At 41.6% G+C, this 27,017-nt stretch overlaps 1 protein-coding gene across 1 annotated transcript; it reads left to right on the top strand.

Moving 5' to 3' along the window:
* The first annotated feature begins 2,484 nt into the window (after positions 1-2,484).
* LOC121281392 (protocadherin Fat 3-like) lies at positions 2,485-26,953 on the top strand. The gene is made up of 4 exons (XM_041194336.1): positions 2,485-2,559; positions 8,636-8,714; positions 10,244-12,708; positions 24,449-26,953. The coding sequence occupies exons 1-4, from the start codon at positions 2,485-2,487 to the stop codon at positions 26,951-26,953; spliced, it is 5,124 nt and encodes a 1,707-aa protein (XP_041050270.1).
* Positions 26,954-27,017: the final 64 nt, after the last annotated feature.

Genomic DNA, 27,017 nt, shown 5'->3' with positions numbered 1-27,017 from the left:
TCCTTGATGACGTGCCCTTGAGAAGGTGGCGATGAGTTGCTTTCTTGAACCTCTGCAGCCCACGTTGAGTAGATACGCCCACAGTGCTGTTACGGAGGATGTTCCAGAATTTTGACCTAGCTCTGATTGTGCTCTGATATGACAGAAACAAACTTTGCGCGTGCACAGAGTGGAAAAGTTAGGTGTCTCAGGTATCTGTTAGATAGATAGTCTCTGTTAGCTGGTTTGAAAAAGTGGACGCATCTTTATCCTAACATTTGGGGGACCTGCCCAAAGACAAGTGAAGCAACAACCTGACCATAGTAGCATTCACAATCTTATGCCTAACTGCCGCCATTAGAGACATATTTATTACTACAGGTAGCTACACCTTATCCGATTGCTAAAATAGATCTAGCAGAGATGACATAATTCGGCTGTTTGTAACATGTGAACTTTAACCTTGACGCCAGATTCTCACGTTAAGTAAGCCTAAGTAAATCACCTCTGGCTATCACTTTTCTCCTCCCTTCAACTGATCGATCATTACGCTTTCCTGTTCAACACAATTGAGGAAGGCATTCATAAGGCACTATGGGCCATCATAAGTACGTGAACTGTATACGACCTAAATCTGCAATGTTATGGCCCAACATGAATCCTTGCTGGATTTCGAAGGTCGTACCAGTAACACGCCCAGTATATCACATCACGAAAGATTAACATCCTCAATTTCCAGTGGAGTGCGACCGACATGCTGAAAATCAAAATAAGCACGTTATATACATAACTATGCAATTCTGCTAACAAAGGAGCAAAGCAAATCTCTATCGGCTTTCAATTTTGTGCTGCAGTGGTGGCGGACAGATATGCAACTTAGGGAGAAAATAGTGATGACGCACAAGTTACAGAAAGGCACAAGTAATTTGATTTTGGCTCTATGGATAATTAAAAGTTACCTCCTTTTCGACCACTGCTCGCAGTCACCCCACAATTCATGATACCAGCTTCAGTCATGTGCTCTGAGGAAGGGTCGTACATATTCGAAATATTAACTCTGTTTCTCTCTCGACAGATGCTGCCAGGCCTGCTAAGTTTTTCCAGAATTTTCTGCCTTTACTTCTAGTCATGTAATTCACTCTCGTGTTGTTGGGAAATCATACAATCGTTGAATTATATATAACGTAAAAGTAGACCACTTGGCGTTTCATGTCCTTGCAGGCTGTCTGCAAGTGAAACTCACCAGCCCTTCTCCTTCTTTTATACTTGCATTTTTTTTTATCTCCAAGGAATTGTCCAATTCTCTTTTGAAAGCCACGATTAAATCTGCCTTCACCATACTGTCAGGTACTGCATTCAAGATCCTCACAACCCGCTGCTTAAATAAGTTTTTCATAATTTCGTCATTGCTATTCCGGCTGAATCTCAATGGTATGACCATTTCAAATTTAATTCCTTTAATTTCCTGGGATAGCCCTATTGACCACACATAATAGCAACGTGGTGATTGCAATGGCAAAGCTGATATTGGGTATTTGAGATTAATAATAAACAGTTGGTTCTTCAAAGTTCCAACACCCTTTATAAATTTGTGCAGGATTGTGATGGCATCCTCAGCCTTCACTTACAAGTGTGCAGCTGCAACCACAAAAGGAACCCGTCACCCTCCTGGGTGCTTTTGCTTGCAGTCTTCCTCCACCATTGGAATCAATTCCCATCCCTCCGCCAGAACAGTACACTACAGCTGTATGTATCACCTAAGTAATGCAATGCAGCAAATTATTACGTTTACTTGGCCGGTCTCTCTCGGTATGCATCCAGTTTTTCTGGAAGCTCTGTTTCAAATTTCTTGCCATTAGCTTAATTCGCTGCATAACTCCGCAACTCAGTAATGTATTTCCATTAATGCAATATCCTACACGTTTGCTTAAAATGTGATATTCTATAATTTTGTATATATTCAATAGATTGAAATATTATCCATCCGATGCCCAATTCCAAACCTGTATATAAAAGACTTTTTAAAATAACAAAACATTATATTATAGAAAGACAGAAGACAAAGGGAGATATTTTGTCCATTATTTCTGTTCAGGGTCATAGGAAGAAATTACTCTTTTCCTTCGCTCTGCAAAATTCCCCTTCAAGGCCTTATCCAATTCCGTTTTGATAGTTATTATTGAATAGTAGTTCTCGAGCAGTTCTTTAGACAGTGCTTTCCAGTTATCATCAATTTCCCACTGCCGCCTTTACTTATTCGACCAGTCAAGTACAATCTGCGTTCTTTGGTTTCCGCAAACTGCTACCATAGAAGAATGGGTTTCTGTTTACTTACTGTTATCAAAACCCTTCATAATTTAGAACAATATGTCAAACAATCAACTAGGCAGGAGGCTATTTATGGGTCTAGCATTGTGTGATGAGACATGTATAATCAGTGATTTTCTAGTAATGGGTCCTTTGGGAAGAATGATAATAATATGACATATTGCGTTTGAAAGCTTGATGGCGAAGCCTAACACAACGGGCTTAAATTTAAACAAAGAGCATTATGGATCTATCAGCTGCGAGTTGGCTGAGGTAAGTTGGACAATAGATTTGAAAATATGATGTTGCATAAGCAATGGTACCTGCTTAAAATAAAACATGATTATCAATATATTAAGCAGATCAGGGCAGCAGAACTGGCAGACCGCAGAGCACCAACCAATAAACCTGAGATTTAACGGCAACAGCATAATCAATGTTGCAGCGAAACAGACACCGAAGGAATCTCATAAAATGTGTGTAGAGTAAATGTGGAGGACGAGAACCTCTCATCACAAGTAGGAGCGAAGCTAGTAAGTTAAAGGTGAACATTCAAGTTAACTTACTTGTAACTTAAGCTAGGTGATAATATTAAGCTTTATTTTTATTTTAGTAAGTTCCACTACACTTACACTAAATAGAGGTTTGGCAGGGAACCCTGGGCCGAGTCGAATGCACATCGTCCGTGTTCAGAGAACACCATGATTCTGCTCATGTTCTAAACAACGACATGTGCAGGAGGTGCTGTTTGCTTCAAGTTCAAGCAGAACTTGCCGAGCGGTTAGTGTCACTGCGGTGCATTTGTAAGTCTGAGAAGTGAGCTCAGCACCACCTTCTCAAGGGCAATTAGAGATGGAAAATAACTGCTAGTCTAGTCAGCGATGCCCACGTCCCTTCGGCCAATAAATAAAAACAAAATTCCTGTCGATAGCATGTTTAACAAGGAGGCCACGCAAAAGTTTAAGAGCGTGCAGTTAGAGAAGGAGCAGGTGACTTCCATGCAGACAAGGCCAAAAAGGCACGTCGTGCAGGAGTCCCGTGAAGGCATTTCATTCTCAACTAGCATTCAGATCTACATACAGTTAAGGGCTGGCGTGTAAATCCAGAGTCACGTCCACAGTATGATCGTATCTCAGCTGTATGGCCCAAATGAAGACTCTAGCATCAGAACAAACATGGGAAAGGAAACCTCTTGCTGGTTACTGCACACCATCCCTTTCCCCACCTCCCACCACCCCCCCCCCCCCCCACTGCACCACACAACACCCGCCCGCACATCTGCCCCCACCCACACCCCCCACCCTCCCCACACACACCAGCACAGCACCGCCGCCGCCCCCCACTCCCCCCCACCACCCCCGGCCACCCAGGTGATGAATCAGCACTCCTCTATGTTGAACATCACTTTGAGAAAGCACTGAGTGTGGCAAGGGCGCAACATGTACTCTGGGAAGTTGGACATTGAAGTCCCCCGGTTCAGTAGCACCACTACTGACCGAGCTTGCCGAATCCCAAAGTACATAGCTGCTAGACTGGGTCTGCGGCAGGTGATGAGGGAACCAACAAGAGGGAAAAACATACATAACCTCTGCCTCACCAACCTGCCTGCAGCTGTTCATGACGGCATCGGTAGCAGCGATTGCCAAACAGTCCTTGTGGTGAGGAAATTCTGTCTTCACATTAAGGATGCCCTCCATTGTGCTGTGTGGCACTACCGTCGTGTTAAATGGGATAGATTTTGAACAGGTCTAGCGTCTCAAGTCTGGACATCCATGAGACACTATGGGTCAACAGTAGCAACAAAATTGTATTCAAATCCAATCTCTAACCTCATGGCTGGCATATCCCCACTATACCATTATCAACAAGCTAGGGGGTCAACACTTGCTCAACGAGAAGTGCAGGAGGGCATGCCAGGAGCAGCAAGAGCCATACCTACAAATGAGGTGTGAACCTGATGAAGCTACAATGCAGGACAACTTGCACACCAAACCACATAAACAGCAAGTGATAGAGAACTAAGCGATGCCACAATCAATGGATTAGATCTAAGCTCTGATATCCTGCCACATCCAGTCGTGAACGTTTGTGGACACTTAAGGCTCCACAAAGAACCACATCCTCAATGTTGGGGGAGCCTTGAATATCAGTGCAAAAGATAAGGCTGAAGCATTGAAACAAACTCCTGCCTCCTCCAGAGGTCCCCAGCGTCACAGATGCCAGTCTTCAGCCAATTCTATTGACTCCAAGTGATATCAAGAAACGGCTGAAAGTACTGGATAGTGCAACGCCTATATGCCCTAACCACACTCCAGCAATAGTACTGAAGGCTTATTTAAAAAACTTTCAAGTCCCCTAGCCAAGCTGTTCTAGTACAAGTACAACACTGGCAACTACCCGGAAATATGGAAAATTGCCAAGCTATGTCCTGTACACAAAACGCAGGCAAGTCCAACCTGGCCAATTACCGACCATCAGCCTTCTCCATCATCAAAAAAGTAATGGAAAGGGTCATCAACAGTGCTCTCAAGAGGCACTTGCTCAGCAATCAACTGTTCACTGACGCTCAGCTTGGGCTTTGCCAGGGTCACTCAGCTTCTGAGCTCATTACAGCCTTGGTTCAAACATGGGGAAAAGAACTGAACTCCAGAGCTGTGGTGAGAGTGACTGCCTTGACATCAAGGCAGCATTTGACTGAGCTTAGCATCAAGGATTGCTAGCAAAACTGGAGTCAGTTGGAATCAGGGGCAAACTCTCCACTGGCTAGTGTTTAACCAAGCAGAAAGGAAGATGGTTGTGGCTGTTGGAGGTCAACCATTTCAATTCCAAGGCGTCGGTGTAGGAGTTCCTTAGTGTACTGTCCTAGGCCCAACCTTCTCCAGCTGCTTCATCAATGACTTTCCTTCTCTCATAAGGTCAGAAGTGGGGATGTTCGCCAATGATTGCACAACGTTCAGCACTATCCACAACTTGTCAGATACTGAAGCAGCCCGTGTCCAACTGCAGCAATACTTGGACAACATGCAGGCTTGGGCTGACAAATGACAAGTAACATTCACGCCACGCAAGTTCCAGGCATCTCCAACAAGACAAAGTGTAACCATCGACTCTTGACATTCAATGGCATTACCATTGCTGAATCATCCACTATCAATATCCTTGGAGTTCGCATTGACCAAAAACTGAACTGGAGGAGCCACAGAAACACGATTGGTACAAGACCAGGTCTGAGGATAGGAATCCTGAGGTGTGCAACTCACCTCCTGACTCCCCAAAGCCTGTCCACTATCTACAAGGCACATGTCAGGAGTGTGATGGAATGCTCTCCACTAGCCTCAATGAGTGCAGCTCCAATAATACTTAAGAAGCTTGACTCAATCCATAAAAAAGCAGCCCGCTTGCTTGACACCACATCCTCAAACATTCACTTCCCCCAGCACGGACAAACTGCACTGCAGAAGCTCATGAAGGCTCCTCCTTCAACAGTACCTTCCAAACCCACGACCATTGCCATCTGGAAGGGCAGGGGCAACAAATACATGGGAACACCATCACTGGAAATTCCCCTCCACGCCATTCACTATCCTGACTTGGAAGTATATTGCTGTTCCTCCATTGTCACTTGGTCAAAATCCTGGAACTCCTTCTCTAGTAATATTGTGAATGTGCCTGCACTACGTGGACTGTAATGGTTCAAGAAGGCAACGTACCACCAGCTTCTCATGGCAATTTGAGATGGGCAATATATGCTGGCCTAGCCAGAGACGCTGACAACCCGTAAATTAATTTTAAAAAGGATGATTGAGGTCAGGAAAGCGTTGGTCATAAGGGTTTAAATATTTAGAGGAACGAACAGGCACATTTCTAACTGCAGATGTGATTCCAGGATGGTCTCCGTCCGACAAGGTCAAAGCTCGAACTGTGTACCTGAAAAGCATTCTAAGGGGGAGAGTGAGTGACCAAATGTTGTGGCCATATCAATGCCTATGGTTTGGCAGGAAGAGGGGTGAGTTCCTGCAGATTTTAGGGAGATAGGAAAGCAGTTAAACGATAAGATCTCAGTGATAGTAACTTGTATTATTGTCAGTACTACGCACAAGTGAACAAGAAACAAGTGTATACCCAGGCAAATACGTGGCTGGAGAGATGCTGCAGGAGGGAGGGATTTGATTCTTGAGGGCTTAGGACCAGTTCTGATGGAAAGGGAGCCAAAATATGCTACATCATTTGTACCTCAAAAGAGCTAGGGTCAATCCCGTCGTGGAGAGGTTTATTGTGTTCTTGGACATGTGAAGAGCATAGATTCAGAAGAAGAAAAGCAAAGTTGGAAATGTACGGGAGAAATTTAGCAAGTGAGTATGGAAGTCAGAAAAAGTATAGGCTATAACGTAGACAATAAAGCAATTGTTGAGTTATTGTGGTATATCCTTTAGTGAAAGGAGCCAAGTGAATCAGGCAGATGAACTGCAGGCACAGATAGGTACATGGAAATAATCCATCATAGCTGTTATTGAAACATGACTCAAAGAAGGGGTGGAATGGATGGTCAACATGCTTGGTTCCAGGGTTCTCAGACAAGTTTTACTCAATGGTAGATCATGCTCGAAGGGTTGTATGACTTACTTCTGCTACTACATGTTACGTTTTTATATTCTTAGTTATGTTATATTCTTAATAGTTAGACCACATTTAGAATATTGTAAAAAGTTTTGGTCCCCTTATCTAAGGAAAAATGTACTGGCCCAGAGAAGGTCCACTAGGGTGATCCCGGGGTTGGGGGGATTTTTTTATGAGGACAGGTTGAGTAGATTGAGCCTGTACTCACTGGAGTTTAGAAAAATGAGAGGCGACCTTATTTAAACATATAAGGTTCTTGGGGCGCTTGACAGGGTAGATGCTGAGAGGTTTTATCCCCTTGTGGTAGAGTATAGGATCAGAGTCTGGGGTCGCCCATTTAAAACAGAGATTAAGAGGAATTTATTCTCTCAGAATGTAGTCAATCTGTGAAATTCTTCACCACAGAGGGCTGTAGAGGCTGGGCTGTTAAGTATATTCAAGGCTGAGATAGGCAGATTTTTAATCAGTAAAGGAATCAAGGATTATGGGGAAAAAGCAGGAAAGTGGAGTTGAAGATTATCATATCAGCCATGATCTCATTGAATGGCGGAGCAGACGCGATGGGCCGAATGGCCTACTTCTGCTCCTCCTTCATTTAGTATTAAGATCCTAACACCTTTATAACAATATCCATTAACCCTGTCCTCCAGTCCATCGACCTAAATGCAGTTTTGCGTCCCTGATACCATTCGAGTAAATCTCCCTCTCTAAGATATTGGCATCCTTTCTAAATTGTGGAGACGAAGAATGATCACATTGCTCCCCCGAATGTTTTATGACATCCGAACAGCCATCTCTGGGGAATGCCATTGAAACATTCCCCCAGCCCGGAAACAATCGCTAGTACCCTCTGCTTTCAAAACCTCACATTTTTTTAAATATGCAGCCACTGTCCCTATAATACAATGGACTTAAATTTGCGAACGATTATAAATTCTAGTCTATCCCCACCCCCTTTCTATTTCCCCGTTCCTTTTGTTTTTTTCCAATAAATTGTATAGATTTTTCTTTTCCCACCTATTTCCATTATTTTTATATATTTTTAAATCTTTTATGCTCCCCCCACCCCCACTAGAGCTATACCTTGAGTGCCCTACCATCCATTCTTAATTAGCACATTCGCTTAGATAATATCACCAACTTTAACACCTATGTGTTCTTTTATTCTGTTGTATGTGACATCTTTTGATGATCTGCTTCTGTCACTGCTTGTTTGTCCCTACAACCACACCAACCTCCTCCTCTTCTCTCTCTCTCCCCCCACCCCGCTCCCCCCCCCGCCCCCCCCACACACCCCCCCACCACCCCCGCCCCCCCCCCCCCCCCCCCCCCCCCCCCCCCCCCCACACACACACACACACACCTTAAACCAATTTATATTTCACCCCTTTCTTGGACTCACTCAAGTTCTGTCGAAGGGTCATGAGGACTCGAAACGTCAACTCTTTTCTTCTCCGCCGATGCTGCCAGACCTGCTGAGTTTTTCCAGGTAATTCTGTTTTTGTTTTATTATAAGTTCTAGTGTCTGGCACTTCATAAATTTAAAAAAAAATCACACTGATTCTCTCCATAAAATAAAGTCCTCGAGACTTGCTATGGACATTGTACAGATAAAGCAAGGCACAATGCTTCTCAAGAACGTTTCATGTTTCAACGTTTCAAATTATCATTTCAATTTATTTCTTTGTACTTTTCTGCCAAACATTTTAAAATGTTTATTTCCTAATTCTAGATTCGATGCAAGAACACATTGAGCAGGAGCATGAGTTCATGTATAACAAGAAAATTCTCCGTTTGTTTTGGAAAGTGGGGTAAAAGATACATAACCAGGAGCACAATCGTCATCAGCCTTGATCAAGTTGTTCAATAGATCAGTCACAGTAATGATAGTTCTAGTCTTTGCTTTACGGACTCATATTTGTCCAAGGTGGGTGTCAATGTTTGGCGTTTCAAATGTTTGATAGAAATTGACACCAAGGCTGTTTGCGGCAAATATTTGGTAGCCTCTGTGACCCTCCATGTCCATTTCATCCCAAGGGACTGCCCGATATCTAATTTGGAACTGATAAATTAGTCATTCAGAGGAAGATAGATAATTTGTTATTTAACTACTATGTGGCGCCCATGTCTTTTAGCTTAAATGAAAGATTTATATTTCCCACCACTAACTAAATTTGTCAGTATGCGTTTGGTATCATAACATTTAGAAGACATTTGTTTTGCATGTTTCAGCCCTGCACACCTGTACATCCTAACTGTTTTAGTTGTACCAGTTACCTAGCTATTTTCCATGCGTAGTTCATTCCTTATGATTATTAAAATTTATTATGTAATATTATATGAAATTCTTCCCAATGTGATAATTATGATCACGATTACAAATATGAAATTGAAAGTATCTAAAGCTATGTGCCAGTTGCGATTTTTATGTTGCATTTCTTCTTGCATGTTGCGTAGGCATTCACAGTTGTGACTTAGAACAATCATAAATATTACTTAATGTGCAATACTAACATTAATTCGCTGACTCATCGTTTAATTGTAGGCTGTACTAAAATTAATATGCAACAAAAAGTTGGCATTTTTAAATCTCTAACTTCTAAAGCTAAATTAATATCAGCAAGTGGACGGAGGCCGTAAGTTTACGATGAGGGAATCTTGAATGGTGCAACTAAACAAGATTGAATCCCTGTACTGACTGAATAAATTCAAAGAAATTGTTAGTTAAACAAATTGCATATATGTAATCAACAAATCAAAAACATATTTTCATTTTAGACACTTCTTCAAGCTTTCAGGAAAAATCACAACATTTCAGAAGCTTATCTTCCAAAAGAAACATTTTTAAAATTAACATAAACGTACGTTGGCAGAGGGCGTCATCTTCTTGACGTATGCAAATTGTTGAATTTGAATTGTAGCAAGTCAGCAACTCCTGAAATGCAAGAAACATGAAATAATAATTTGCAATTTTATAATGTTTGTAACCTTCAATATTTACTGTAGTAATGGTTTATTATTGGGTAACAATATATAAATATAAATAATGACATCTGAGCTCATATTCGTTTTGATACCATGTTGCTTTAAGAAGATTTCAGTGTAATTATGGACCGAGACACTTTGTGTCGCTGTCTACCAATAAGGGATTGAAACGCTGCCGGAGATCTACCCCCCATCCCCCCATAGATGAAAGATGACGAGGACATTTTATTCTAGCATTCGCATCGCGGAGTCAACACATCATTACAGCTCTAAACTACAGGAACAAAATATTAAAAGGTATTTTCACGTTGTGGATGCAAATATCTGAGTATTTTCGAGGGTATCTGATATGCAGTAATAGTAAATTCAGACCGACGGCAAACAATGAAAAGAACAGCTTTGTCGTCCATTTTCCTGTTTTGTATCTCTCATCTGGTTTCTGGGCTGGTCCGATATGCCATTCCCGAGGAGCTGGAGCAGGGTACATTTGTTGGGAATATCGCTAGCGATTTCGGTTTGGAATTTAAAGAACTGTCCGATCGTAGATTACGAATCATCTCTGGTCGACATCTACAGTATTTCGAAGTGAATCTGAACAACGGAATTCTAGTTGTAAATAAAAGAATAGATAGGGAAGAACTCTGCAGAGATAGCCCTACTTGCGTTATTCCACTGGAGATGGTTACTGACAACCCGGTGATTCTGTATCGTGCTGAGGTCGAAATTCGGGACATAAATGACAATTCCCCCAGTTTCCCTAATGGTGAGATTTACTTGGACATTTTTGAATCAACTTCACCGGGTATGCGCTTCCCTTTGGAAGGCGCGCACGATCCTGATGTGGGTGTGAATTCAATACGGACCTACCAACTCAGTTCGAATAAACACTTCGTTTTGGAGGTACAGACCCGCGGTGAACGCAAATTAGCTGAACTCGTCCTAAAGAATGCATTGGATCGAGAAAAAGAAGCCCTGCATCATATACTGCTTACTGCCATTGACGGTGGTTCACCAGAGAGATCTGGCACTGCTCGCATTACCGTTGCAGTTTTGGACGCAAATGACAACTCACCTATATTTCAGCAGTCGTTATACACGGTCAGCTTACCCGAAAATGCACCGGTGGGTACATTGGCCATCAAACTTAACGCAACGGATACGGATGAGGGGTCAAACAGTGATATAGAGTATTACTTTAGTAACTACAATCCTGATAAAGTGCGAGATCTCTTTAGCTTGGAGCGCAAAGGCGGAAATCTTAGAGTGAAAGGACTGATCGATTTCGAAGAAGACAAAAGCTTTAAGATTAACATCGTGGCTAAGGACAAGGGTTCATATGCAGTTCCAGTGCATTGTACTGTTTTGGTGAATATTGACGATGTAAATGACAACGCCCCAGAAGTGAATTTAATGTCAATATCCAGCACGGTCCGAGAGGATTCTCAGCCTGGGACTATGATAGCCGTGATTAATGTAGTTGATTTAGATTCAGGCGATAATGGACAAACCAATTGTCATACTCCCAGTCATTTTCCATTCCAGCTGAAATCCTCTTTTAAAGGTTCCTTCACTTTGGTAACCAGTGATATGCTAGACAGAGAAATTGTATCCAAATACAATATAGATGTTTTATGTAAAGACGCTGGGTCACCTCCTCTCTCCACAAACAAAACCATACTCGTTCAAGTAACAGACATTAATGACAACCCGCCGCAGTTTTCGCAACCTTCCTATAGAGGCTATGTTATGGAAAACAACACTCCTGGGACTTCTATTTTTTCAGTAACTGCAGTGGATTCAGACTTAGGCAAAAATTCACACATTTCCTACTGTATACAGGATACTCGGATTCAGGGCGTTCCTGTTTTAACATACATTTCTATTAGTTCAGAAAACGGTACCATTTATGCACAGCATTCATTTGATTACGAACACATGAAAAACATTCAGTTCCAAGTGCTGGCACGGGATGGTGGATTAGTAACGCTGAGCGCCGACGTTACAGTAAACATGATTATCCTGGATCAGAATGACAATGCACCCGTAATCGTGTCCCCTCTGTCACACAACAGCCCTCAGATAACTGTCCCACGATCTGCTGATCCAGGCTATTTGGTTACAAAGGTAATTGCAACGGATGCTGATTCGGGACAGAATGCGCGTCTTTCATATCGAGTGGTTCAAGATGCGAACCCGGGAATGTTCATTGCTGGACTGAGTTCTGGGGAAGTCAGAACAATTCGCCGATTTGGAAGTCATGATTTTACAGTGCAGACCCTTGTTATCATTGTGCAAGATAATGGTTACCCAGCTCTATCAACCTCTACAACTATAGAACTCTCCATAACGGATGCAAATACAGAAGTACATTCTGACCTTAGGAGCGTGCCGCAGTCTGAGGAACATTCGTCAGATCTAGCCTTTTATATAATAATTTCTTTAGGTGGAATCACATTCCTTCTTATGATTGGTGTGATAGTCCTTATTGCCATGATGTGCCAAACGGACCGTGCCAGGCATCTCGCAAATTGTTGCCACTTAGGGCGAAACAACAAGAATAAGGAGTTCAGAAATCCCCATATTAACTCTCAAGTGGCAACCGATTCTAAAGTCATTTCTAATTGCATTGAAGTTCGTGGAACAGGATCCCTTTGCCAAACGCATAGCTACAAGTTATCTTCAGAGGAAGCGACATCCAATGCTTTGGCATATCGACCATGTGGGCCCCCAGAATATAAAAGTTATGTTAAAAATGTCGACATTGCTTTTTCGGAATGGATTGAGACCAGGGCAAATAATTTGACCAATAACACTGATGGGGTAAGATATTAATTGCAACAATTCATGGTCAACAATTATATTTGCTTATCTTATGGTGTTAAATGGTCACGACTGTATGTGCTCAATTATTACCTCGTTGCTGCAGTAACAATTTTAACTGAGGGAATGATGGCCGCTTCATAACGTATTAAAATGCATATCCGTATAAGTTATACCTGTTGTGAAATGCGGCTAAAGTGGCTTTTAGTAACTCGTTTTGAAGAGAGGAAATTCACACCCTTGCAAAATAGATGTTTTCTATTGCTCAAAACAGCTCTAATATGCTTATTCCTAGCCTTTAAATTGTTCTGAGGCAGGGGGAGACAGATTATTGATAAATAAGGGGGTGAAAGGTTATCGAAGATAGATAAGAGGTTACAATGAAATCAGCCATGATCTTATTGAATGGCAGCCAGACTCGAGGGGCCGAGGGGCCTACTCCTGCTCCTAATTCGTACGTTCGTATGTTTGTAATCCGAGTGTTGATGCCACTAGCACAATTCGTCCTCCAGTACTTCGCAAAACTTACCAGAATTCACTTTTTAGTGAGGGTAAGAGTTTTACTCTTTGGAGTCCTATGGCTCTTCTTCACCACAGACACATCGGTTAACTTTCCAACATGTATAACTGAAAATCGGATATTTTAATTCTGCCGCAATGGGACTTTGTTTTATTCATTCATAGGATGTGGGCGTCGCTGACTAGGCCAGCATTTATTGTCCATCTCTAGCTGACCTTGAGAAAGTGGTAGTGAGCTGCCTTCTGCAGTCCATGTACATCCACTGTACTGCTAAGTAAGGAGATCCAGGATTTGACCCAGTGACAGTGAAGGAACGGCGATATATTTCCAGGCCAGAATGGTGAGTGGGTTGGGGAGCTACCAGGTGGTGGTGTTCTCATGTGTCTGCTGCCATTGTCCTTCTAGATGATAGTGGCCATGGGTTTGGAAGGTACTATCTAAGAAGCAGCCATAGTGATTTTCTGCAGTGCATATTGTAAATGGTGCACACTGCATGTCGATGGTGGGCGTAGTGACTGCTGAAGATGGTTGTTTGGGTGCCAATCAAGGGGACTACTTTGTCCTGGGTTGTATCGAGCTTCTTGAGAACTGTTGGAGCTACACTCATCCACGTAAGTGGAGAGTATTCCATTACATTTCTAACCTCCGTCTTGTAGGTGGTGAACAGGGTTTGGGGAGTCAGGAGGTGAGTTACTCGACCCGGAATTGCCAACCTGTGACCTGCTCTTGTAGGCACAGCTTAATGCCCAGTTCAGTTTCTGGTCAATGGTAACCCCCCAGGGTGTTGGTAGAGCGGGATTCAGTGATGGTAATGCCATTGAATGTCATGGGGTGATAGTTGTATTCTCTCTTATTGGAGATGGTCATTGCCGGGCACTTGTCTGACATGAATGTAAATTCCACTGAGCAATTCAAGTCTGAATGTTGTTCAGGTCTTGATGCTTTTAGACACACACTTATTCTGAGTATCTGAATAATCAAGAATGCTGCACATTGTGCAATCATCAGCGAACATCCCCACCTCTGACCTTATCATGGAGGGAAGAGCATTGATGAAGCAACTGAAGGTGGTTGGGTTTATGAGTTACTTGAGGAACTCCTGTAGCGATGTCCTGGAATAATTAAATTCCCCACTTAGCTGAATGCCCATCCATTAAAAAAATTGCATAGGCAGAATTTTGTGAAGCTTATTGACGATACAAAGATAGGTAGGAAAGCAAGTTTTGAGGAGGACATAAGTAATCTGCAAAAGAATATAGATAGATTAAGTTAAAATTTGGGAGATGGGGCGGAACATGAAAAGACTTCAGACTGTCAACTTTGGTCAGCAGAATAGAAAATCAGAATATTATTTAAATGGATTGAGACTACAGAATGCTGTGGCAAAGAAGGATTTTGGTATATTCGGACACGAATGACTAAATGTTAGCATGCAGGACAAACAAGTAATTGGGAAGGAAAATTGAATATTGGATTCTATTAGACAGTGGATGGAGGATAAAGTCGGGAATACTTGCTACATCTGTACAGGGCTGATCTGAGACCACACCTAGGATACTGTGTACAGTTTTAGTCCCATAATTAAGGGGGGATATACTTGTAAAGGAAGTAGTTCGGAGAATGTTCAGTAGGTTGATTCCTGGGATTAGGGGGTTGTTTTATGTCCTGAGGAAATATGGAGCAGGTTGATCTTTGATTTATTGGAGTTTAGAAGAATGAGAGGATATCTTACTGGAACATAAAGTTCTGAGGGCTTGACCTGGTAGATGGTGAGATGATGTTTCCCCTCCCTTGTGAGATAATCCAGACCTAGGGGGTTAACTTCTCAAATTAATGGATTTCCTATTTAAAATGGAGATGATGAGGAATTGCTTTGCATAGAGGGTCGGCAATCCTTTGAACTCACTACTCCAGAGAGCATTGAATATATTCAGCACTTAATTAGACATCTCACCAGCTACACTTGCTACTTCACTTTATTTGCCTAGTCCAGAAAGCAAAACTTATTATTTCCTTATCCGCCCATAATCGCATTTTTCTCTCGCTTCTTCCCTGCCTCTTCATGCCATCTTCAAGCTGCTATTCTCCGTTTTTCGCTTGATGATATTCATACAAATCTGCAGACCAACTAACTTTCGTTCCTGTTCCCCATGTTAGCTGATTTTCTTAATGGTTTCCTCTTCTCGGGCATTATCCCATTCACATATGACATCATCACCCGCTCCAAAAATCATCCTTTCTCGTTTCTCCTTGAAAGGTACTAAGCAGTTCCTAATCACCATTTCCACTCCAAACGCCTTAATCATGTTTTCTCCTCCCAAGTCCGTGGCCATCCATTCAACAGATGCCTATCTAAATTGCTCCCGTTAGGTTTCCGTCACATAGTAACAACGAAGCTGTCCTTACTGTAGCTAAAAATTACGTCCCATGTGCCGGTGACTAAAGCAAACGCTCCCTCCCTCCTCTGCTCGAAGTACCTGCCACCCTTGTCCATATCTCCTCCTCAATGACTCTCGGCCATCATTTAGTTTGACTGTACGACCCTCTCTGGTTTCGATCTCACCTATCCAGTAATAGCCAGAAAAAAACTTGAAATAGCTCGGTTCTGAATCCCAGATCGTCATTTGTGTACTTTGCAAAGGATCAATGGCACCGACTTCATGCTTCAGCGCCCACAGAGTCTGTAGCAAATTGTAAATTAAGTTGAGCCTCTACCAATGACATCTTGCAATAATACTGTCTTAACGGTAGTAACATAATCCCGTCACGAAGGAGCTATTAGGATAGGTGACCTAAACAGGTAGGTTTTTAAGAAGCGCTTTACGAAGGAGAGGGAGGGAGATAGGGAGACGGAAAGGATTAAGAGGTTTGGCGAAGAAGTTCCACAGATAAGAGCTTAGACGGGAAGGCAACCAGCAAATGGTTGAGTGCTGAAAATAGGGGTAATGGGAGGGGTGTGAACTGATCTGATTCCATATCCCCGCCATTACCAAGACTGCCTATTTCATCTCACCCTTAGCTCACCTGATGATGAAACACACATTTGCATCTCCAAATTCGACAACCCTGCCGTATAGCTCTCGAGGATCTCTGTGTTCCTCGAATCCTGTCCTCTTACGCATCTTCTAGTTTATTTGATCCACTAATGCTGACCATGCTTTCGCTGTCTAGGCCTCAAGTTCTGGAAGCCCATTCCTAATAGCCTCTGTCTGTCGGCCTGTCTGCCTGTCTCTTTCTTTCTCTCCCCCACCCCCTCCTTTCTTTTAGGATGTTTCTTAAAGGTGACCTGTTTGAACAAGCTTTTAGAGGCTTACCTCATTTAGTGATGCAATGTCAATATGTTCTTAAAGACACTTCAGTGAAGGTCTTTGGGACTTTTTAGTACGTTAACGGCGCTATAAAAAATCAAGTTGTAAATAAAATAAACCCATATTTTAACTGGACGTAGATGCACAATATTTATCTGATATTGATCAAGGATACGTTCATGCCAACATAAGAACCGAAGTATCGCTAACTCAAAATTATACCCGCGATACATTAGGCATTGCCTATTTATTTCGTACTCCATTTAAATATAGGCTCTTTGCAATGTCAATAATGTGGCAAGCTTAACAATTGACTTTCTTCGTTTTCACAAAGTCCCACCTGCAGCACAATTAACACAGTTGCACGCTGAAATGATGGGTTCCTGTGTAACAATAAGGTGATTGAACCCGTTTGTACATACACAACCTTTCCCTCACAGCAGTAGAAAGGGAACAGCGGTATTGTATCTGATAATGCACATTTTGGGGCATTGCTTATTGGCATCATTCTTTTGTTCAAATAAGGTATCCAACTGCATGATTTTATTTGAACGCATTGCAATATATTTTATTTGGATGAATTTATAGAATGGCATATCATTCCATGTAATCCTATAGCTAAGAAATATATAGAATGGCAAAAGATACCTTCCATTTTACGGCGTTGTGTTTGTAGTCTGGTTATATGACACGCCGTTATTAATTCAAGAGGATCTAGAGGAACGAAAATTTGTAGGTGATGCCATTAAAGGTTTGGCATTACGTGTAGAATAATTGATCAGATGCAGTTTAACGCTTGCATACAATCTAGACGCACAGTGTTAAATATGAATCGTAAAATTGTGGTATATTTGCAAGCAAAATAATGGACAAGGAACGGCTTTGTGAGACGAATCGTACCTCTGCAAAGTTCGAAAGGAGTGATTGACAACCCATGGAACAGTGGTGGTTGCAATTCAGGAAATAAATGACAATTCGGCCAATTTCTCAAGCAAGAAATTATGTATAGACATCATGGAGCCTGCAACATCGGGGAGCGCATCTACTTTTGAAAAATGCGCACGACCCAAACAAACGTATCAATTTTATCCGTACCCTACCAGCTCGGTCCAAACGTTCTTTTGAAGTGCAGTCCCGGCGAAAGTTAGAATCAGTAAAAAATGGTAATGAGCGGACCTTAAACGGCGAACAGTCTAATACAAGTTATTACAAATGGAGATTGATGGCAGCTCCCCAGAAAGATACCGCCACATTACTATTACTTTTCAGGCACTAACGAAAAAGCTCCAGCCCTTTCCCAGTTGACCTACAACATCAGTTTAATAAAAATGTCACGGCAGACATTTTTATGATGAACCTCAACTCAGTAGATTGAGGTGAAAGATCTAGTGGTGTGATAATTTCGGCTATGATCGTCAACCCGAAGAAATGAGGGCGAAGGCAATACAGAATTTTGAACAACCAAGTGCGCATGAAACTAATGGAAACGAAAAGCCATGATTGACGAGACAATTATCGTGAATATCAGGAACCTAATTATGACGACTTCTAATTTGAGTATCGAACACAATGCTTGAGAACGTTCAGTGTGGTTTCATCATATCCTTGTTCAGTATAAGTGACTGGGCTTCCAAAATTAACAACCATTCTGAATGTAAGGTTGCGCAACATCTCCCGCTATACCTTACATCATTGTTTGGAAATTCACAAAAACTTGTCTCAAGTGGTGCATTAAGCTGAGAAACTGTTTCTGAAAATACAATAACTTGTATATGCAAATACTTAGCGTCCTCTCCATCGTGCAAAAAACAAAACCATTGTTGTGCACGATTCAGATGTAAACGGAAGCTCACTACGCAGCCAACATAATGGATTCTGCCTGGTACACAAATATACGCAGTGTCGGCTATGGGCGATGTTCCCACATATCGCACTCCAAACTGGACAGCCGATTACTTATTACATAACAATATTCTCATGTATATCCATCAACTCAGATAACGCTAAGTTTTTTTTTTCGCAACAGCTTTTTGATGATGAAAAGCTTTAAAAATTTCTAGATTTGTGTCTAAGCTCAAGATAGTGGATCTGGACTGCTTACCAGCCAAGTTACAGTGACAGTGATTATTCTTGGTTAGAATGATAATGCTCCTATTTTATTATTCCCTGGCACATTGAGAGCTCTCAGATGCCGATCCTTCGATCTGCAGACCCAGGTTATTTAGCAGTCAAAATTGCTGCCACCAACTCTTCATTCTGGGCAGAATTTACCTCATTCATATGAGCCAATCCAAGGTACTGACCCATGTGTTTATACTATGTAACGCAGCTTCAATGAAATTAGAAACATCTATCAAAGTCATAGCACCGATGCGCTCATACATAAGCTGGCATTGTGGTGAAAAGTAATGCTCATTAGCCATTCTCAACCGCAACCGCCATGCAGACGTCAAAAGCGTTGCAGATGTTATTTTGATTTCAGTGTAACACCCAGAAAGTATCAAGGATGTTCCAATTTACCTTTTATAATGTCTTTGGTTTCAATATCATGCATATTTCTAAGGATAATAATAGTCTACTTGATAACATGTGGCATAAAAAACCCTGCTCGATACAACCGTTCGGTTCCCACAGGCTGAACTGAAACGAACTCAAACAGTAGCCTCCAAAATTCACATTTCAGCCTCCTAGACACGGAACTAAACAGATATGTTGTTGGGATTTGCGGTTCTGGCTGCCATTCCAAGTGTTTTAAAGTGCAAACACCCTCTGAACAGACAAAAATGCACTTTGTTTACGGTGTCTGTTTCGTGAACACCGCACATCATAAACGAAAGTATGTCAAGATACTTAACAGAATATAGTGAAAATAGAAAGAATTGCATGGCCAGTATAATCTAATGACGTGAGTAATATGTCGATTTTACAAAAAAAATCATGATTTGGAGTATGATCATAATTCTTTAATAGTTTCATGTGTTTCGCTTTCTTGGAAGATTAGGTGCATTACTCCATGGGGTTATGATTGAAATTGAAAATTGAACTTTTTTTAAGAAAAAAAGAAGCAGTTGTCAGTTAACCATCAATTTTCTTTCTCAAATATAGCATGATATACAAGGCCAAAGCTCCTAGCATAGGCTGTAGGTCACGACGGGAAATCGGGGACTTTCAAACTGACTGAAGCTCCTTCCTTTCCGTCGAAGTCTACACCGTTTTGTCCTAGCATCGAACGAGGCCCGGTTACCTTTCAGGGCCCATTTACACAATCAGTCCTGTAGGGAATAAGATAAAAAATTTTTAAAAAATTAAAAAGGCCTTAATATCAGTTAATATTTTGCACATCCGTTAGAGTGCTTCCGATATAGCGCTCTTACTTTGAATCAAAAAACCTTTTCTTACCAAAATCTAATTGTAAACCAATGAATGTTTAGTATAACCGCTCCCTCCGCCGCTCAAATACTCCGTCCATTGAGATGCCCCATTGTATTGCAATGCCTCCAAACACCTTTTTTTTCTGCAGAACCAACAAAGGCCCAGTTAATAAACTTTATATTCTTTTAAAAATTCATTTAATTTCTCCTCAAATTGCATTCCACTTTTTCACTGTTACTTTCGTACAAACAAAGTGCAGAGTGAGAGCGGAAATTGCTGGGTTGATCTTGAAGAGAGCGGCATGGGCATGCCGACTGAAAGGCCTCCTTCTGTGTTGTATGTGGGAGCAGCTTCTGTTATTGTTGAAGGAATATAGCTATAACTAGAGTGACTAACAGAACAAATCCCTCCCATAAGCTTTATTTTCCAAGATAGTTTCCAATCTTATTGTGTGTTTAAAAAGCGATTTTATTCGAAGATAGTTTCCAATCTTATTGCGTGTTTAAAAAGCGATTTTATTCTAAGATTCATAACTATTGTTCCTTTGACACTCAGTCATTAACGTTGATTAATGAATTACAATTTGGCCAGAAATATTTCTTGTTTCCAGATTTTATTTTTGGTAATGGTCATCTTCCCAGTAGTGTTTTGTTCAATGTAACATATTTCTCTCTGCATTGCTCCTATTATGTTCTCAACGTCAACATGCCTTTGATTACTTGATCAAAGTCCAACATAATTAGCATTTTGTGAATCGATACAATTACTAATTTTAACAGAACGTATTGAACAAGTATTTTGTGTCTGGCGTCATGGTAAAAGAAACAATAAGCACCCCAATTATACTAGAAAATCAAGGGGCAAAATGGAGGTGCAAACTTAAAACAATCACTATCACTTGCCAAGTTATGGGATTGAAAGCTGACAGATTCCACAAACCTGGTGGCCTGCATTTTAGATGTTAAAGAGAGCGACTGCAGAGATAGCGTAATCTTCCAAAATTCTCCAGATTCTAGAACGGTCCCAGCGTATTGGAAATGCTTTGGGTGTAACACCCCTATTCAAGGAGAAAGTGGGGGACAGAAAGCAGGAAACTGCAGGCCAGTTAACCTAACATCTGCCATTCGAGAAATGCTAGAATCCTTATTAAGAAAATAATAGCAGGACGTTTAGAAAATCAAAATGCAGTCAAGAAGTGTCAACATGCTTTTATGAAAGGCAAATCGTGTTTAGCAAATTTATTCTAGTGTAGCGAATAGGGTGAATAAAGGCGAACCAGTGGACACTGTGTGCCTATATTTCCAAAAGGCATTAGATAAGTTGCCACATAAAAGTTTACTATACTTGATAAAGGTCATGATGCTGGAGTAATACATTATCATGGGTAGAGGGTTACCAGCAGGAAAAAGAGAGTTGGGGTAAATGGGTCATTTTCAAGGTTAGCAAACTGTAAGTACTTGGGTGCGAAAGAGATTAGTGCTCGGAGCTCAAGAATTTACAATATGTATTAATGACTTGGATGAAGGGATATAGTATATTGGAGCCAAATTTCCTGACGATGCAAAGATATTTGGGAAAGCAAAATGTAAGCAGGACATAAATATGCAAAGATATATAGACAGCTTAAGTGAGTGGGGAAAATGGCAAAAAGGTTATAAGCTGTGGAAATACGATGTTCTCACGTTGGTAGGAAGAATAGAAAAGCAGAATATAATTTAAATGGAGAGAGGCTACAGGATGCTGCAGTGCATTTGGATTTCCTCCTACATGCATCACCAAAAATTAAACATACGGGTACAGCAATTAGGAAGGCAAGTTGAATTTTGGCCTATTTGCAAGGGGTATGGAGTACAAAAGTAGGGAGATCTTGTGACAACTGCACAGCGCATCGGTGAGACTATACCTAGAGCAGTTTTTTGATCTTATTTACCGAATGATATACTTGCTTAGGAGGCTGTTCAGAGAAGGTTCACTGGTGATGAGGGGGTTGTCTCAGAGAATAGGTTGAGCAGTTTGGGCTTATACTCACTGAAAGTTAGAAGAACGAGAGCTAAACGTGTTGAAACATAATACGGTTTTGAGGGGACTTAACAAGATTTGTACTGAGAGGATGTTTCCCCTCGTGGAGGAACCCAGAATGAGGACGCACAGTTTCAGGATAAGACGGAAATGAGGGGGAACTACTTCACTCAGTCGTTAATCTTTCGAATTATCTATCCCAGAATGCAGTAAGGGTTGTGTCACTGAATATATTCAAGGCTGAGTGGGACAGACCTATGGTGTCCAATGGAGTCAAAGGTTATGCGGGCGGGTGAGTGTGTTTGTGGGAAGGGAGGTATGTGAACTTGAGGCCATGATCAGATCAGACATGATCTGATTGAATGGCCAAATAGGATCAAGCGGTTAATGCTTACTCTTGCGTTTATTTATTACGTTATGTCCTGTGTGCTAAACGGAAAATTGTTCAGGAAAATAATACATGTAAATCATCAGCTTTCACGCAAAACTTTCCATTAACTAGAGTGGACCATGCAGTATTCTCAACAATCGATCCCACTTATAAATTAGGAAGATTCATAGCTAATTGTTAAGGCAGGCTTTTCAAGTTAGGACAATTATCTCTGGCGGCCATTAAAGAGGTAAAGAAAGATAATCGGTCCAGTCTTAGAAACAAGATGAAACAATGTAATTAAGATTTGATGTTTGCTGCGGTCTTTGAGGAAGCAACTTTGAGGTGAAATGTCTGTTCACCTAAAAGGTAGTGCTGACTTCAGCAAATGCCAAAATCATGCATCAGCTTTCAGTCAGATCCATCGTTGTTTCTTTTCTTCTCTCTTTGTCAACTATAGGTATCTTAAATCTTCCACGAACCACTGCAGCTCTTAAGCCGATGTTACCACAATACTATCGTTAGAATATCCAGGATTTGGTTGCAGCGGCGATGACGGATTATATGCTGCAATAATTATCGTTTTTAACATGGAGGTAAATCTGGATGCAATGGTTTAACCATGATATTGCTAGGCTTTTCCCTTTCAGTAGTAGTGATCACGAAACTGGGAGCTACTGTAAAATTAAGTTATAAGATTTGCTGCACTATATGCTGTATGCACTATATAGTAACTCATATTACAGTTGAATTCCGTTGGCCCAGTTACAGTGATACTAATCAAGCAGGCTGCACTCTGCTTGAAGTTGTGAACGTTTCCGCATGTTGTTGCAGCTGCAGTTGATCTAGGTGATTGATTGTCATTTCCCCTCACCTCACTTGAGCTTTCCAATGGAGCAAATAGTGAATCACTCGTCTCAAACCACCCATCCGCTATCACATTCTATATATGGCGGGTTCTGTTCACGTTCAGTTTCGTGTCCATCCCTGTGAAGTGTTTATCCGGGTCCTAATAATGCCGAAAACAAGGGGTATGTGTTTAGACTTTGTTGACTCTAAGATGTTCATTTCCTAGTAACTGAATGTTAATTGCCGCTTGTCAGCACAAGCGAACTGCAGCCCCAGAACCTGCTTCGTTATTAGGTGAGTAATTAATGGATCGGAACAATGGAATTATCAGCAAACAACGTCACCTCAGCCGTATGATGGCATGAAGGTTATTGATGAAGACGCTGCCCCAAAGTTAACGCTGAGGACCTTGTCCTGAGCAACCCTAGTGCACTGGACTACAATCATGGACCTCTAACAACTACGGCCTTCTCCTTGTGCGTCAGGAATGATTCCATCCACTGCAGGTTTTACCCACTGACCTCAGATTCACTGGTGCCCTCGCTGCCCTATTTGATAAAACACTATCTTAATTCCGAGCTAGTTATTCTCGTATAATTTCGAATTCAACTCCCGTGTTCATGTCTGAGTAAAGGCAAAAGGTTTTGGCAATAGTTTTATTGGATGTCCTTGAAAAGGATATTGATGAGTAGTTTTTGCTTCAATGCAGCACATTTGCTTCCCATTGAGTAACACGTTCTCCCACTGTAAACATTTCATTGAAGAAGAGATGACTAAACGTTTCAAGCGATATTTCTACTACATAGTATTGCGTGTGGCACTTTGGAACCAGTTCCTTGTGTATAATATACAAAATAATTTGTGTAAACCACACACGTTCATATGTAACACAGAGATTTATTGCCATTTTGGCGAAAGGTAATTTGCGAATTCAGTTACAAGATATAGTTACTTTAGCTGTATGTTGAGCATTCACCTATCTTCTAGAAGAATGTGGCAGAAAATTCATTTGAGGTACAAATTTAATCACCTCAGTGCAGTTATAGGCTGGGACACGTTGTGTCGCTGTCTACCAATAAGGAGATGCAGTATCGCTGGTGATCTACCACCCCTCCCCCAAACACGAGGAAGAGGGAGCAGAGCAATTGCTGGTCCTTTTATTCATGTACAGAGCTAGCCCGTCAGAAGGTCTCCATGCTTTTCACGTACACTGCCAAATTATACTATTTAATTTGGATATAACCAAGATACAAGACAATAAAAGGATTTATGAGAGGCGACGGGTTAAACCCTGCAAATTGAATGGCGCATTCAGCAAGAATATTTCTGCCGAGAAAGGAAGCGATGCCGTCCATTTTTCTGCTTTGTTCCTTGTCTTTGGCTTCAGGGCACATTCGGTACTCCATTCCCGAAGAACTGGAACATGGTGCTTTCATAGGAAACATTGTTAAGGATTTGGGATTAACGCTGGAGGAACTATCAAGTCGCAAATTTAGGATTGTTTCAGACTCTTCAAAACAGTATGTGAACGCAAACATCAGGGACGGTATCTTATTTGTAAATGAAAGAATAGACAGGGAGCAATTGTGTGCTCAGACCGTTACTTGCGCCCTGGCATTAGAAGTGGTGATTGAAAATCCAGTACAACAGTATCGAATTGATGTTGATATTCTGGATATAAATGATAACTCCCCGAGATTCCCACATGGCGAAACCTGTTTGGAAATTGCCGAATCGGCGATACCTGGAACGCGCTTCTTGTTAGAGAACGCGCATGATTCTGACGTCGGAACTAATTCTGTCCGTGAGTACCATCTCATTCCAAGTAAGGAGTTCTCGTTAGATGTGCAGACCCATGGAGAATGGCAATTAGTCCATTTGGTACTGAAGAATTCACTCGACAGGGAAAAAGGTTCGACGCACCAGTTGCTATTAAGAGCTATTGACGGCGGGACACCGGAGCTATCAGGTACTACGCAAATAACAATCACTGTAGTAGACAGCAATGACAATGCACCCGTTTTTCAACAGTCTCTGTACACGGCTATTCTAATGGAAGATGCCCCGCCAGAAACTGTGATCATTAAGCTTAATGCAACCGATTTGGATTACGGGTCAAACAGTGACATAACTTACTCCTTTAGCAGCTATAATAAGAAATGGGTCCGTGAACGTTTTAGCATTAATCCTAAATCTGGAGAAATCAGAGTAAAGGGGATATTGGATTTCGAAGAAACTGACGCTTATGAGATTAATGTTGAAGCTAAGGACAGCGGCTCCCCTCCATTAATAGCACACTGCACCGTTCGGGTGAATGTTATGGATGTGAATGATAATGCACCGGCATTGACCTTCAATTCATTTTCTAGCAAAATCTCTGAGGACGTTCAGATTGGGACTTTGATAGCGTTGATCAGCGTAACTGATCGGGATAGCCATAAGAATGGACAAACAGATTGTCAGATTTCTCCAACCCTCCCATTTGATCTGAATTCTTCAATTAAGAATTCATACAGGTTAGTCGTAAAAGAGCTTTTGGATCGGGAAAGCACTGCAGAATATGGGATATCTGTAACGTGCAAGGACCATGGCACCCCACCATTGTTCACTAACAGAACTATCGTTGTACATCTCAAGGATATAAATGACAATGCGCCAAGGTTTCTGAAATCTTCATATACCGTCTATGCGATGGAAAATAATCCGCCTGGCGCTACTATTGGGTCAGTGGCAGCTTTGGATCCTGACATGGACCAAAATTCGCAGCTTTCTTACATTATTCTAGACAGCCAGATTCAGGGGCTGCCTGTGACCTCATATGTGTCTATGAATTCGGAAACTGGTATTATCTTTTCACAACGTTCATTTGACTACGAACAACTTAAAAGTTTTGAGTTCCAAATTCAAGTTCGAGATTCTGGATTTCCGTCACTGTCGAGTAATGTGACTGTAAATGTGATTATCCTCGATCAGAATGACAACGCTCCTGTAATAATATCAGTCGGGTCGGCCAAAATAACGGTTCCTCGATCTGCTGATCCGGGCTACTTAGTTTCCAAAGTAATTGCATCGGATGCTGACTCTGGTCAGAATGCGCGGCTTTTCTATCAGCTTGTCCAGACCACTGGTCTAAGTCCCTTTACGGTTTCCCCTGGTTCTGGAGAAGTCCGAACTACTCGCCTACTTAAAGACAACCACGCAATCTCACACCGGCTGGTTATCCGGGTAAAAGATAATGGCCATCCAGCCCTTTCGGCCACTGCCACTGTCACAGTCACAATAAGTGAACAGAGCGCAGAAATGAAACACGTTTCTGTGGAACCCCATAGGGGTTTACAATATTCTTCAAATGTAGCTTTTTATATAATAATTACGTTGGGGTTAACATCGTTCATACTCTTGATTGTTATAATTGCCCTTGTTATCACCATTTGTCCAACGGACAGAAGTTCGACTTATTCTCAGAGTTGTTTTCTCACCAATTGTTGCTGCAAGAGGTCGTTGAACGCTACCGAACATTTACATCATTCGGATATCAATCTTCAGGTTGTGCCGGATTCTAACTTAGTTACAAATGTGCTTGAAGTTCGAGGCAACGGATCCCTTTCTGACACATACCGTTATAAAGTGCGATCAGCTCTGGAACCAAGTACAATGGATTTCATGTATATGACATCATCCAATCCAGCAACGCCAGGAGCCATAAGGAAATTGACGAGAACATCTAAGTCAGGACAGAGTGCAAAGTCAACGAACATCTGGACTGGTGGTCCTAGTGAGGTGAGTCACAACGGACTCCTACATTAAACAGAACACACAAAAAATAAACCGTTAACCTCTAAACAATAAGGTTGCCTTTCAGCTGCGCATC

Source organism: Carcharodon carcharias, chromosome 8 (assembly GCF_017639515.1).
Source record: "Carcharodon carcharias isolate sCarCar2 chromosome 8, sCarCar2.pri, whole genome shotgun sequence".
In the NCBI taxonomy this organism is placed as follows: Eukaryota; Metazoa; Chordata; class Chondrichthyes; order Lamniformes; family Lamnidae; genus Carcharodon; species Carcharodon carcharias.
The sequence above is the reverse complement of the archived record's forward strand: the minus strand, read 5'-3'. Positions and strand labels throughout refer to the sequence as shown.